At 46.8% G+C, this 15,645-nt stretch overlaps 1 protein-coding gene and 1 pseudogene across 4 annotated transcripts in view; both read left to right on the forward strand.

The window, feature by feature from the left end:
- Positions 1-13,218, forward strand: part of MTR (5-methyltetrahydrofolate-homocysteine methyltransferase) — a 116,131-nt gene extending 102,913 nt beyond the window's left edge. For 2 of the 4 annotated variants that reach the window (XM_028163753.2, XM_007170785.3), the window contains exons 30-33: positions 1,685-1,885; positions 2,600-2,792; positions 3,999-4,111; positions 4,548-8,812. In XM_028163753.2, coding sequence (XP_028019554.2) covers positions 1,685-1,885; positions 2,600-2,792; positions 3,999-4,111; positions 4,548-4,634 — 594 coding nt within the window. In that variant the 3' untranslated portion in view covers positions 4,635-8,812. Of the gene's footprint in view, positions 1-1,684; positions 1,886-2,599; positions 2,793-3,998; positions 4,112-4,547; positions 8,813-12,933 lie in introns of those variants that run through there. The other 2 variants (XR_450040.3, XR_450041.3) reach the window with 2 other exon arrangements.
- LOC102999326 (60S ribosomal protein L34-like) lies at positions 8,443-8,810 on the forward strand (annotated as a pseudogene).
- Positions 13,219-15,645: the final 2,427 nt, after the last annotated feature.

Consider the following 15,645-nt stretch of genomic DNA (forward strand, 5'->3'; position numbering starts at 1 on the left):
CAGGCCCAGTCCGTCCTCACTCTCTGCACCCAGGCCTGGTGCATCCTCACTCCGGCTCAGACACCTCAGAACACAAGAGGATTCTCATGTTAAGTTCTAGCCCCTCCTCACTAGGGAACTGGTGACTTTTCTTTTAAAGAAGTAATTAAGGTCAGAAACCTCCACCCTGGCCTGAATTTCCATCCTTCAAGTCCTGTGTCCTCTGATCTCTTTTTACATCCAACACCATTCATGTCCAGGCAGTTTGTGAGGGACTGTATTAGGACATTTAATATAATGACTTTTCAATGTACATGTATTACCTACCCAGATAGCTATTTCTAAGGATGTGCTTTTTTCTAGTACGCTGGAAAATTCTGGCTGCAGCGACTTACTGCTCCGGGAGTCTTCTGTTCTGAGTGGCTCTGATCGCTGTCTATTTTAAAGAGCTGTGTGGCTCTGTGACCTGTCTCTCCTTGTGGTGCTGGGAAACTTTGTATCTCCTTCTGGCTTTTGTTAGCAAAGAACAGTTGATGGGCAGAGTACAAGTGGAAGGCAGCTCTTCCCTGCATAGCTGGCCCTGGCTCTGTGACATTTCCACGTGCCTTTATCAAATACCTTCTTGTCTGCAGCCACTTAACTGTTTTCTGCCCAGTGTCCATTAGACTGTACTTGTTTCCAGAGCTGGCAAGCAAATAGCTGTGAAGCTTCTGGGTTGACTGCTCATTAATTGATCCATCCTAAGCAGTGTTGTATAGCGGTCAAGAGCATTGGCTGTGGATCAGACCCATGGGCCTGCCACTGTCTGACCTTGAACTAGTTCTTCAAGCTCTCGCTGCCTCGGATTTCTTGTATAAAATGGAGCTGGTGGTATCACTTACTTCACAAGGTTGTTGAGAGGATTGGATTAGTTAATTCGTGTAAAGCACCAAGGCCAGTGCCTGACACACAGTCAGCACTCAGTAAATATTAGTCATTTGTTATTTACCTTCTCAGCAAACATGTGTTGATTGTGAAGTATGTGTGAGACCTTATTTGTCAGCTCAGTAGCAGAGATAAGTCAGTCATCAGCTGAAGATGGAAAGCAGGCGAGGATGGCCACCTGGCCTGAGGAGAGAACCCCAGAAGCAGATCCTGCTCAATTTTTTGATTGGTTTCAGGCCAGCCCAGCAGTGTCCTTAGCCATCCCCTGACCCACCGCCCGTGGTGGACAGCACGTGGCCCTGTGTTGCTGACCTTAGCCGTTTGTTGAACTGCTTCTGTCGATGCAAAGTAGAGGCTTACACACTTAGTGGACCCCTTTTGAACATAACTTTAGGATTTAATGTGGGTCTTGAATTGAAAACACTTTTGGAGGAAAAGAAAACCTTTTTATATGAATATTTAGGGTTCCAGTTCCTGTAGGCATTCAGTAAATGTTTGGTCAGTGTGTGAATGAGCGAGTTAACTGGTTTCTCGACTGTGTATGTCATTTCATGTCATATCTTTCTAAAACTCTCATTCCATTTATTTATTCAACACATGTTTATTGAACACTCACTACATATCAGGCACTCTTCTAAGTGCTGGGGATGTAACAGTGAACAAAACAGACAGGCAGCCCCATTTGAAGCTGTATTCATTGGAAGGCGCTCGATTGCTCTTCTCTGTGTGTTGGTGCCAATTCCATGCTAATGGCCACTCTGCCCACTCCTTGCGTTTCAAGGCCGAGAAGGACTCTGCCAGTGCGGACCCCTACCTCTGCCTCTCGGACTTCATCGCCCCTCTGCACTCGGGCGTCCCCGACTACCTGGGTCTGTTCGCCGTCGCCTGCTTCGGGGTGGAGGAGCTGAGCAAGGCCTACGAGGAAGAGTGTGACGACTACAGCAGCATCATGGTCAAGGCGCTGGGCGACCGGCTGGCCGAGGTAGAGCCGCGGTGCCCTGAGGCCAGAGTGCGTGCGCACGTGTGCGTGTGTGTGTGTGTGTGTGTGTGTGTGTGTGTGTGTTTGGCTCTAACAGCACACATACTCTGAAATCCTGTATTTTCGAGTCACTCTCGCCTCATCTTTGGGCACAGAGTAGGCTTCAGCGACGCTGTAGTTGGAGTGGCCCGTGGAGCCTTGACTTCATTGTCTTGGTTCTGGTGTCGCCCTGTGCTTGTGATTTGATGTTTTCCAGAGGAGCCTGCAGAAAGCCAAACAGGTTCTGTTTCAGAGCTTCTCGTTCTGATGTTGGGCTCCCCTGTAGATCGCTCATCTTCCTCTGTGGGGTGGGGCAGCCTAAGCTGTGGGAGCCACTCCCCTCTTCCCGAGGCTCACAGCAGAGTCGCTGGCTGCTGTCATGGTCCCCGCTCCTCCTTCTGGCCACCATAAGCTGTAGCCTGAGCGTCAGGGAAAGGTCTGAAGGGCCTTGGATCCTCGGGTCATTGAATATGATCCTTGAGAGCCCGGGCTGAGGCCAGAACCGAGCCGCAGAGCAGCTGATGACAGTACACATGAGTTGAGCCCCCGGCCCATCCCTCTCGCCGGTTCCCCCGCCTGCTGTCCGGTCAGGGAGGTGCTTTTGCGGGCGGGACGGAGGGCAGGAGGGAGGGCGGGAGAAGGGCTCCCACCTCCATCTGACCACGTGTTCCGCCCCAGGCCTTTGCCGAGGAGCTGCACGCACGGGTCCGCAGGGAGCTGTGGGGCTACCGCGGCGACGAGCAGCTGGCCGTGGCCGACCTGCGGAGGCTGCGCTACGAGGGCATCCGGCCGGCGCCCGGCTACCCCAGCCAGCCCGACCACACCGAGAAGCTGACCATGTGGAGGCTGGCGGACGTGGAGCGGCACACAGGTCAGCGCCGGGCAGGCGCGCCTCCTGCCTCGCGTTACACACACAGTAGCGAAGGGAAGGCGCGTGGGGGGGGCAGGTGGAAGCCACGGAGAGGCTTACAGTGAGACCCCTGACCCCACCCTTCCTCGCCTCCAGCAGTGTGCTCTAGTCCTTCACCTCCACATTATTACTATTTTAACAGGAGGAAAAGAAACTCATTTTAGTTCGTGCACGTGGAGGCCCCGTAGCATTATTATTGAGTGGTGGTCTTTCATCACCATTTTCAGGTTTATCAGTTCTCATTATTTTCTCTTCACCTACAATAGATGGGAGCTTAGCTGACTCACACCAGCCGGTACATCCCCTGCCCCATTTTCCTATTACACGTGTGTTACTGTTCTCAGTCTCTCCACTAGTGAGTGACCTTTGTAACCTTTAGTAACGTATTTCACGTGGCTCTCTCCTTCCACCACTTCTAGGAGTGTCTCTGGACCCTCGTCTCACAGAATTCCCACCCTTCCCTTCCGCTCCCTCTCTCTTTACTTCTACACCACTGCAAACACAGTGCACTGTTTCCAGTGGAGTTCGTCAGAAGCGTGCCGTCCACGCCGAAGACGTTAAAGGAATGTAGATGGGCATGAATTGCTGTGAGGCTCTTTGAATCTGGGCTGGCAGGGATGGCAACGGCTCCAGGAGACACGAGACGGGGCCTTGGGGCCCGTTTCTGCCGTAAGCCTGCTGGGCGATCTTTGGCAAAGCACCGAGCCTTTACGTCGCGCCGTTGCCTTGTCCAGAAAGTGAATGGCGTAGACTAGATAGCCTTGGTGTGGGCTCATCCTCAATGGGGCCTGGCTGGCTGTCATTCCCCTAGTGGCCTTGGCCTCACAGGTGCGCTTGGAGGTCCAGGTGGTGTCCCCATCTGCACGGTTGGAGTCCTTGTCTAGAAGGCCCAGGCGTAGCCTCCATGGCTGATCTTGGAGGGCAGGGATAAGAATGTAGAGCGTCTTTTCCAGGCCTCTCCCCCCAGGTTAGAGGAGAGCCGCACATCCTGAATTTGTTCCTCCCCTCGGCAGGAATTTGCTAGACGAGTCTGCTCACATCTTTCACTCTGGAAGGCACGCTCACTCTCATTCACTCGTAAACAAGAATGTACTGGGAGCCTACCACTTGGCAGGCCTGTCTCAGCGCTGAATAAACGAGCGTTTCTCCCCATGCTGCTCTCCCCAGGCATTAGGTTAACAGAATCGCTGGCCATGGCACCTGCTTCAGCAGTATCCGGCCTTTACTTCTCCAATCTGAGGTCCAGATATTTTGCCGTGGGGAAAATTTCCAAGGATCAGGTAGGTCAGCTGTTTCATTGCGTGTGGCATCCCTAGATGCCTGTCTTGTTTTGAATGGAGCTGTTAAACCTGTTTTATTTTACATGTGAGTGAGAGTAAAATGAGAGGGAAAGGATGAAGAAATGTACTCCAGTTTATGTCTTGATTTGATTTCAGCCCACTGCCGTTTACACAGAGACCAACCCTCCCACACCCCTGCCACACACACACCCCAGCCAGGCTCTCAGCCTGAGGTAGTTACAACGTGTTGTTTTTCTGCCCAGAAAATAAGGCACCTCGATGAATAGATAAATATCTATCTACATTTAACTCAGTGGATTACTATTAAGGCAAAAGACGTAAAACGTACTTAATGTATCTTGGCAAATGCTGCGGAAACTTGAGTTCAAAAAGTCTTATCATTTTGGTTTAATAAACTGCTTTTAATCTTTTGCAGATTGAGGATTATGCTTTGAGGAAGAACATGTCTGTGGCCGAGGTTGAGAAATGGCTGGGACCCATTCTGGGATATGATACAGACTAACTTTTTTTTTTTTTTTTTTAAACCTTGTCTATACTTGTTTCCTCAAGGAAACACAGTCAAAAGTGCCTTAATAATAACAGCGCAGCGGCCGCGAGCCCATCTGCATCTGGTTGACCTTTGTGCCGCTCCAGGTTGTGGACGTTTGGTGGGACCTTGTGGACGAACAGCGTGTTCCTACAGTTCTTGGAAAACAAGCGGCTGTTTTCCAGGGGACTTTGAATGAAGAGCAGTGAGCAAGACTCCGGGGGTGTCCCCGGTCCCTCGGGGACTAGGACAAGCCGGAGGTGGAGGTCTTTTGCAAGTCAACTTGCGTTTTTCATTTTTACCCCAGACCTAGGAGGCCATTTCTTTTTTTTTCTTTCTTTCTTTCTTTCTTCTTTCTCAGAGAAAAGCCTGAAAGTCAGTTGAATAGGGGGATGTGACCCTGTGGCAGAGTGACGCTGTGAGCAACGGGGCATTTTAATCTGAGTGGTGAGAGCAGTTACTCCGACAGGGGAGAAGCTCTGCTCTCCCGAGATCTCTCTCTCCCGAGACCTCCTTTTCTGAAGCCTCGATTAGACGCCTGCAGAAGTCCCTGCGGCCGGAGGCATGCTCTCCCCCTCCGGCTTATCACAGGTACTTAGGCTGCTGCCGGCCCTGGCAGGTCGGATACAGTCACGTTCTCCAAGCATTTTGTCCTCTCGTGATCTCATATTCCCCCACCCTGAGGGGGGAGAAAGGAGGTGGGCAGAGAGAGTGGCCGCTGAGGGTGGTTAACAGCCTCGGGTTGTTTTGCAGAACTGAGCAGGCCGTTGGCTCAGCCGCGGGTCCCTGCAGCGTGGATAGGTGAGCAGCACCACTCCACTCAGCGCTTCCTTTTCTGCGCTGCCCCAGCTTCATGCTCGCACGGTATGGGAACAGCGCGTGGACTTGTTTGTGGTCATCGCGGGGAGATGGTTAAGAACCAGGGCTTTGAAGTCAGACACACCCAGATTCGCGTTTCAGGTTTGCCGCGTCCTTGCCGTGCGACTCAAGTATCAGCACGATTTTCTCATCTGTGAAATGGAGACAGCGAGACTAGCTCCTCTCTCACGGGCATGAGGTGTGGATTAAAGGAGACGATGCACGTAGGCAGGGAACATGGGCTGCGGCACACAGTGAGAGCTTGATAGACGGCAGCTTCTGTAGAGCTCTCTAGGGGGTCCCTGAGCTCAGCACAGGGTAGGTGCTCATGGAAAGGGAATAAGAGATTAATGGAGGTGAAAAGATACTGGGGAAATGCATATGGGAATGACCGCATTGAATATACTAGGTACCGTTTCTGGGATTAGAGCCCCATTGAACACAGTGACTAGAGAGAGAAGCTACTATCTATGTCATCGGCACCATCAGCCCTCATTTTCTGTGAGACAGTGCCCCCTCCCCTCGTGATGTAAGCTGGCCTTGCCCCAAAGCAGTTATATCAAATATGCACTCAGGTACATTCAGGTGAAAGAGGAAAAAAACCTTAGCAAACGATAATCCTGCATAACTGTAGCATATACATGTTTACCTGCAGAGTAACATGCCTTCTTAGGCATCACTTGCCCTTAAAGTGAAGAGAATTATATGCTTTCTTTAGGTCCATTTAATCTGTGCTAGATTGAGACTGGGACTCATTTTCCCCGAGATGCTCAGGTGGAGGACTTATTTTCTCTTCCATAGCAGGTATGTTATTCTAGGTGTTGGCACAACCTTCTTTAAGAAAGAATAACCCCCTCCAAATATTTTAATGTATTTTATCCAAATTACAGTTGCTAAGAGTCTCCCAGTTTCATTAAGTATGTACCATATCTTTTCTCAACTAGTTATGTGACGGAATGGCTTCCTTAAATGTATTGTTGATCTAATCCCATGATGGATGCCTTTTATCTAAAGACAAAAACAATTTGTGCAAGTTCGAGTGCCTATATGTTCATTAAAGAATATAGAATATAGCTTGAAAACCCCTACCTTAGTTTATGTCAGGTGACCTCAAAGGCAGGAAGGTGACCATTCTGCAGCCGGGGTCTTTTCTGTGTCTCTGCCGGTACGTCCAGAACCTCTCCTTGTCATCGACGTCCGTGGCTCTCACATCCACTCACTCACTCTCATCATTTCCATTAGGGATCCCATATTTATTTTTTCCCTCTAAAGAAGCACTTGTTCGGAACCCTCCACACTCTGCTGCCCACTCTGCTGTCTGTAACGTGGAGGCTAGTGTGTGGGATGGTGGTTGAGGTCAGATCCTACAGCGCCCTGTTTCTCATCTGAGATATTCTGCCATCAGCCTCCCTCTATTCACAGCTGAGCTCATTTAGAGAAGAGTCTGCCCTCTTTCCATTTCTCTCAGGCTTGTCCTCGACAAATATCCGAGTGTCTACTCTGTGCCAACCACCTTCTCCTCCCATTCTCTCTTTAACTCAGTGAAGTTAGTTTTTTTTGTTGTTGTTGGTTTGTTTGTTTTACCCATCTCTTCTGTCGTTAATGACCTCTTAATTGTTAGATCCCGTGGCCTTTCCAGTGATCTTTCTTCTCTGGGTTTGGGCAATACTGACCACTTCTCCAAAAATCTCCTTTCCCTGGTTCCCCCTTGACTTCACTCTTCTGATTTACCTTCCATGTTTCTTGTAATTTCTTAGCTACTTTCATAGTTTTCTCTTCCTCTGCCCATTTAAAGCCTGGTCCTCATGAGCCTGTCACTAGTTACCTTCTTAGTCATACAGTTTCAGTGGGCAATCTATCCAGACTCCTCTGTGCTGAAGCGCACATAGCACACCAAAGACTCAGTGTGTCTCAAACCAGTATCATCTTACTCTTCTCGAATTCTTAGTGTACTCAGCAAGAAACCTCAAACCCACCCCATCTTTTTCTTGGACTCTTGCAGCTATCTAAAAAACTTGCACATGAAAGACACGCTTGTCTTCCTTTTAGTTGAGAAGGTAAAAGACATGTTTGAGGCAGGCAGTGTTTAGGTTAAGTCTTGATTGAGGATTTGAAGGATAAAGGTGAAGAAGTAAGGTAGAAACAAATGAAGAACTACAGTATCTTTGTTCATGAAGGTTGTAAGGGTATCAAACCTCCCAAAAATCATCTACAGATTCAATGCCATTTCCAGCAGAAATTCCAACAGAGGTTTTGTTGGATGTGACAGGCAGATATCTAAACGTCTGTGGAATAGCAAAGGACTAAGACGGCTGGATGCTTCTGACTATAATGAGGAGGTTGAGGGGACCTTTTACAAGACAGTAAGTTTTATTACAGAGTTTGTGTTGTATGTGGTGCAGAGGTAGGCGCTCTGAGCAGTGCAACGAGCTCAGGAGCCTGAGAAATAGCCCAGGCGTATATGCTGCCCCTTGAGGTGTGATGAGGTGGCATGGCAGGTCAGTGGGGGCAGGAAGGGTGACTCCACAAGCAGTGCTAGAACGACGGTTATCCTTGTGGAAAACCATGAAGTGGATTTCTGCCTCACGCCTCACCGAGCAGTCAATTCCAAATACATTAAGGTCTTGATTACGAAAAGCAAGTATTTAAATGTTTGCATGGAAAAAAACCTTAGGGCCGGAAAGAATCTCTTGAGACATATGCTAATCATAAAAGAAAAGATGATTAAATCAAATATATTAAAACTAGCACTTAAGTTAAGCTAACAAACAATTTAGTGTAGTGGAAAGACAAACCAAGACTTGACGTTTACGATACAGTTAACTGGCAAAGGAGTAGTAAGCAGAATATATAGAGAATTCCTGTTTTTTAAAAAAACAGAAAAATAGCCTTCCTCTTCCGGGGACGGTATCTAGAGGCATTCAGGATGGTCCAGCGTTTGACATACCATCGTAGGCTGTCCTACAATAGGCCTCTAACAAAACCAGTCTGTCCCGAACCCCTGGTAATAGAATTGTTTACCTTTATACCGAGAAGGTTAGGAAAACACCAAAATCCGCCTGTGGCGTGTGCTCAGGCCGACTTCAAGGATTTCACACTGTGAGACTTTAAGTTCTTGTGAGGTCGTCTAAAACAAAAAAACATGTCAGCCGGGCCTGTGATGGTTCCATGTGTGCTAAATGTGTCCGTGACAGGATCGAACACACTTTCCTTATTGAGGAGCAGAAAAGTGTTGTGAAAGTGTTGAAAGTACAAGCACAGAGTCAGAAAGCTTTATTTAGCTTTTGTATTTAAAAGTGAACCCTTTTTGAGTAATAAAAAAAAATCAGAAAGCACAAAAAAAAAAAAGAAAAGAAAAATAGAAGAAACTTGAAAAGACATTTCACAAGAAGAGGAAATACATAGGGCTTATAAATGAGTAGAAACCTTGGAGATATGAATTAAGACCACAATGAGCTTGCAATTTACATCCATAAGATTTGTAAAATTAAGGAGTCTGACAGCACCAGGTGCTAAATGTGAGCTCATCATTGTGTGGATGTGTAGACAGGCACCTCTGCTTTAGGAAACAACTACACCTCACAGGGTTGAACATTTGCATACTTTAGGACCTAGCTTATGACTCCACCTCCCAGTTGTGTGTCCAGTAAACTCTTGGATTTGTGTACCAGCAGGTGTGTACAAAAATGTTTATGGTAACATCTTCATAATAGTTAATAACTGGAAAAACTGAAATGCCATTCTGTCTACAAGAGAATGTTTAAGTAAATTAGGTATATTCACACTAAGGGATATTATTCTGTAGTGACAAGAGGTGAACTACAGCTATACCTGACAATAAGAATGAATCTCAGAAAATATTAAGAAAAAAAAGCAAGTCCCAGGGTATGGTTGAGACTATTTTTATTGAGCTCAAAACCAAGCAAAACCAAAGAGTACATTGTCTAAGCATACATAAATGGCAAAACTATACTGTAAGAAACAAAACAAAACAATGATAAACCAAAATTTAGCCTACTGCTTACCTCTGAGAGGGAAACAGAGGGAACGGATAACAGAGGGACACATGGGTGGTTGCTAGTTATTAGTAACGTTCTCTCGTTCTTGGGTTGTATGGTAGGTTTATGGTTTATTATATTATGCTTTATAACTCATGTATATCGTAGAATTCTGTATGTATTAAATACGTTGTACGTAATGTATTAAACATAAAAATAATAAAGGAAAAAGGGAATAATAAGCCAAAATCTGGGATGGTGACTTTGTAGATAATGTTTTGTGTGTGTCAAATGTATTTTTTAAAGAAAGGATGGACAGAGTGCACAGCAATGCAGAGGTGGGGACAGAGAGTGGAGCATCTGTGCCGTGTCCAGCCAGAGCTAAGCGTGGCCCCAGATACCGGGCTTTGGAGGATGATGGCTGCCGGCACCGTTGGCGCAGGCAGGGAATGTAGGCGGGGAGGAGAAAGGAGCTCTGGACAAGTTTCCTGTGGCTGAATACCGGCAGTTGGACGCCTGACTTTGGGATTTTGGAAGAATGGCGTTAGAACTGGGAGACTTCCACGTGGAGGTGGAGGTGCAGACGGGATCGCATCTGGAGAATCTGAAGAAAAGATGGAACTTGATTCTAGGACCAGGGACCGGGGGAGGTGGGGAAGCCAAGGGAGGAGCTGCCGTGTGGGGTAAAGGAGACCGGTAGAGGGGGCCACGTCAGGCAAAGCAAAGGAAGAGAGAGTTGAAGGCCTGGCCACGGAGCCTGGTGCTGCCGAGAGCTCTGGGAACGGGACCCCTCTCACGGGTGACCCTCACTAGAGCAGTTTCAGGGGCGTTTGGGGGACTAGCTGTGCTGGGTTGAAGACAGGAGGAGGAGAGGCAGGTTACTTGGTTATCTTAAGAGGGTGGGATGGGAAGGTAGAATTGAGTGGTTATTTATTTAGTTTTTATAAGTTTATTTATTTATTTATTTTTGGCTGCGTTGGGTCTTCGTTGCTTGGAGTGGGCTTTCCCTAGTTGCGGCGAACAGGCTACTCATTGCGGTGGCTTCTCGTTGCGGAGCATGGGTTCTAGGTGCATGGGCTTCAGTAGTTGTGGCACGCGGGCTCAGTAGTTGTGGCTCGTGGGCTCTAGAGTGCAGGCTCGGTAGTTGTGGTGCACGGGCTTAGTTGCTCCACAGCATGTGGGATCTTCCCAGACCAGGGCTTGAACCCGTGTACCCTGAACTGGCAGGTGGCTTCTTAACCACTGCACCACCAGGGAAGTCCCAGTGTTTATTTTAAGATAAGAAAAAGGCTTTTATGCTGAGGGGTGAGTACCAGGTAAAATTTTTTTTTAATATCTTTTAATCTGACTTCCAGACAGACTAGACTTCTGTCAACCAATCACCAACATTTTAAACTTGGGAGTTGTCCTGAAACCTGACCTTTTTTTTCCTTAATAAATTTATTTTATTTTATTTATTTATTTTTGGCTGTGTTGGGTTTTCATTGCTCTGCGTGGGCTTTCTCTAGTTGCGGCGAGTGGGGGCTACTCTTCGTTGCGGTGTGTGGGCTTCTCATTGCGGTGGCTTCTCTTGTTGCGGAGCACGGGCTCTAGGCGCGCAGGCTTCAGTAGTTGTGGCTTGTGGGCTCTAGAGCGCAGGCTCAGTAGTTGTGGTGCACAGGCTTAGTTGGTCCACGGCATGTGGGATCTTCCTGGACCAGGGCTCGAACCCATGTCCCCTGCATTGGCAAGCAGATTCTTAACCACTGTGCCACCAGGGAAACCCCTTTTTAAAATTTTATTTATTATATTTTATTTTTGGTTGTGTTGGGTCTTTGTTGCTGCACACAGGCTTTCACTAGTTGCAGCGAGCGTGGGCTACTCTTGGTTGCGGTGCGCGGGCTTCTCATTGCGGTGGCTTCTCTTGTGGAGCACGGGCTCTAGGTGTGTGGACTTCAGTAGTTGTGGTACACGGGCTCAGTAGTTGTGGCTCACGGGCTCTAGAGCGCAGGCTCAGTAGTTGTGGCGCACGGGCTTAGTTGCTCTGAGGCATGTGGGATCTTCCCGGACCAGGGCTCAAACCCGTGTCCCCTGCATTGGCAGGCGGATTCTTAACCACAGCGCCACCAGGGAAGTCCCAGAAACCCGCCCATTGTTTTCAAACTTCATATCCAATTTGTTCTCACACCCAGATAGTTTTACCCACTAAATACCCCTGCCTGGTTTAGGGTCTCATCATTTCTCCTCTGGACCCCTCTGCCACAGTCTCTGGGTTAGTTTCCCAGCCTCCTACAGCTGTTAAGAGTGAGCTCTCTGATCCTTTAAGCCCACCCCAATCCTTTTGCCTAAACAAGCCCTCCGTCCCCCCATTGCCTCGCATATACCCGAAGTCCTCAGATGTGTGCAAAGCTCTCCACGTTCTGACCCTGCTCCACACGCTCCAGCAGCCCTAAAATGCTGCAGTTTCCCCACGTGTCCTGACGGAGGTGTCTGCTTGCATTGTCCCCTCCACCTGAAATTACCTCACCCCAACTCCACCCTCGGGCTTCAGGAAAGCTTCCCAACCCTCCCCTCCCCTCCCCTCCCCCCCCTCAGGGCTAAGTGAAGTGACACCTCATCCTACCTCCTTAATAGCATCATGCATATTTCACAGTGCTTTTGTGGTAACAATAGTCTATCTCCCCATTAGACTGTGATCCTGAAGGGTAGGTTTGGAACCTTGTTCATCTTTGTCGTGTCTAAAATAGCACTTGGTTCATGATAGGTGCTCAGTAAAGGTTGGCTTGAATGAGTTGATGAGCAAATGCTTTCCTGGGAACAGTGGTTTGTAAGGAGAGCAGACTGAGAGCTCCATGAGGGCAAGGGCCATGCCTCTCTGACTGGGCTCAGAGTCCCCAGAGCCTAACTCAGCCCCTGCCATGTAGTTCGGTACATGGGTTTTTAAGTGAGCAGAGGGGAAGCCATGATGTTTTTCTCTTGCTCAGAAAGAGACCGGGGCATCAAAGCCCTAGCACCCTCCACACCCATCTTCACAATTTTTTTTTCCTGCCCATGAAGACAACGCACTGGCAGCCCTGCAGAAAAACCACCTCACTACAATAGCTTATCAATGGCTTACTTGCTATTGATCAGCTCTATGTATTGTCAGATTACAGAAGAGAGAGTATATCATGATTCTATGTGTGTGTGTGTGTGTGTTAAGGAAATACATGCAGTGAAAATGTCTACAAAGATACACAAAATATCTTTTTTAAAAAAATTTATTTAATTAATTAATTAATTTATTTTTGGCTGCGTTGGGTCTACTTTACATTGCTGTGTGCTGGCTTTCTCTAGTTGCAGCGAGCAGGGACTACTCTTCGTTGTGGTGCGCGGGACAGATAATAAGTGTTTCCAAGGCTTTTGGCTACATTTGCATCTTCTTATCTCAATTTATGCAGAATTTATGGATGATGGTGTTTGAGATGAAAGACTGAGGAAAATTCAGAAGAGACTGATGTTAACGAAGGTGAACTCTCCTCAGAGATTAAATATAACACACCTCGGGGCTTCCCTGGTGGCGCAGTGGTTGAGAATCTGCCTGCCAATGCAGGGGACACGGGTTCGAGCCCTGGTCTGGGAGGATCCCACGTGCCGCGGAGCAGCTGGGCCCGTGAGCCACAATTACTGAGCCTGCGCGTCTGGAGCCTGTGCTCCGCAACGGGAGAGGCCGTGATGGTGAGAGGCCCGCGCACTGCGGTGAAGGGTGGTCCCCACTTGCCGCAACTGGGGAAAGCCCTCGCACAGAAACGAAGACTCAACACAGCCATAAATAAATAAATAAATATTTAAAAAAATATATATATAACACACCTCAACCTAGAGGAGAAGTATGTTTTACACAAACATTTGATGGTGGAAGATTGGCTGGGTGGATCTTAGCAAAAGCAAAGGAAGATGATACATATGCGAAGATTTCTCTATATGACAGCCTCTCCTGGAGTATGATGAAAGGATTTCTTCCTCCCTCTAGTGTAAAGCTAGCCTCCTCAATTCTTATAACCAAGATCAGGTTCTTCTCAAGGAAGATGGCAAACAGAAGAATTGAAAGAAATCTAAGTACCTGGCAACAGAGGACCAGTATTGAAATCTAGACCAAAGCACTGTCTGCTGTATTTGCAAAACTCTTTATTTTCACTGATAAACCTTTAATAGTTCAGTAAGATACTTTTTCTGAAATTTGTATTAGTTTCATATAATTTGGCTTATTAATATAGGTTGTATTTGAATAATGAGTATAAAATCCAGATTTTCAGTTTCACTTACTTGAATGCACAATGCATGAATACACATAAACACCCTGAGGTTCTGAGTGAAAAGCAGGTTAATTTAAAAATCTTATAATACATACCGTAATATATAAAGTTCAGCCACCATAAAACATATAGTACACACTAAAGTCATCATCTTTAACTGTTTCTTAGAATTACTTGCTATTAAGATACTAAACTCAGTATATTTAGAATGAAATTGTAGATATTGCTGTTAAACCAGTGATAAGATTCAAAAGCAGCAAATGTATTTTAAAAAGGAAATGCATATGTAGATCAGTGTCTTTCAAGCCTGGACACCTTTAAAAGAGTACATGTTCTCACAGACAATCCCCCCTCCCCTGCAGCGTGACTTAAAACTAGTTTTATTATGACATTGCTTGCATGTGTACTGTCATAAAATCAGGGATAAATTCCTCAAGCTTATTTTACTTATACTGATATAAAACCAGAATAGAGTTATACAAATACAGTTACAAAACCAGTACAATTTAAATTCAGTGATCAGTGATATTCATAACGATGAGCCGAAAGTATTCCAGTATTCCCACAAGAGCCTTCATCATCCAAGACCCATGAAAATTCGGTATAGCTTCAGTATTAGGTACATTTTACCGTGCGAATTACTGTATTTGAAGGCTGGCCACCTAAGGATGATAAGGGTGATTCCTTTCCTTTAAGCAGAAAATAGATGAAGAGAAATTCTTCCCCGTTGTCAGATAACAGTGTCTTCTGCTCTCATCCGTGGCAAAAGAGCCAAGCCTCACATGGTTTAAACGAGAGGGGGGCGGGGTGCTGAAGTGAAGGAGGTTCACTGGGGTGAATGAAAAGATGTAGAAGAAATGTGGTCACAAAATGAGGAAGTGTGTCATGACGGGGTGTCAGCACAGACCCTGGAAGCTGAAGGGGCTGGTGCCTGGCAGGGCTGAGTCACTTAGCACCCTTAGCATTGAGGGGGAAGGATAACGCTAATTTTAGATGGTTTGTATCGGATTAGCGGGAGGATCTGACTTCAGAAAGCACAGTAATTATTGGGTTTTATTAAGTGAAAAGTGAGGTTTGGCTTTGGATGCCACCTTTAAATTTTGACTCACAAAGTGTGTGGTGCGGAGGTTGAGATTTCTGGATGGTGGAGAGCAAAAACGAATTTTACAAAGGGTTTGGTAGTATAAGTAGCCAACATTTGTGGGCACATTTGAGGGTGGGGAGCAGGGGGGAAAATAGGAAAGAGTAACGGAGTCACGACTGCCTTAAAAATGGGGAGAGAGTGGAAAGGATTCTAGTGGGACCAAGCCTTCCTTCTGTAGGGAAAAGATGTGGGTGCTTACTCTAGTGGGATGGGTGTGTTGCCATTCACTTTGATTTTATGAATACAGGCCACTTCGCTGACTCCTGAAACGTAAAAATCTGAAAAACCTTGATTATTTTGTACTGCTAAAATTTGCAATAATAGGGGAAAAACCATTTACATCTACCTTTTAAACTTTTTTTTCCCATGAGCTCAAACAATGCTGATGATATTAGAGAGAGAAAATGCTGATTGCGCAAATTACCTCTCCTTTTGCTTTGGCTGAGATCCCCAAGAGGGGAAGAATTTACTGTCATGTGGCATTTGTGCCTTCATTCATATTCATTCAATCCATTCATTTATATGTTCATTTATCAAACATTTATTGGGCCAGGTCCTGTTCTAAGGGCTGGGTATACAATGAGTCACATTCCCTGGCCTCATGGAGAGTAGTAGTGAACTGATTCCCTCCAGGACTTTGTATCATTCATGTCTTGAACATCCTTCGCTGCAGATTCAAAAGCAGAGGAGGTGGGGCTTCCCTGGTGGCACAG

This window comes from Balaenoptera acutorostrata, chromosome 16 (assembly GCF_949987535.1).
Source record: "Balaenoptera acutorostrata chromosome 16, mBalAcu1.1, whole genome shotgun sequence".
Classification (NCBI taxonomy): domain Eukaryota; kingdom Metazoa; phylum Chordata; class Mammalia; order Artiodactyla; family Balaenopteridae; genus Balaenoptera; species Balaenoptera acutorostrata.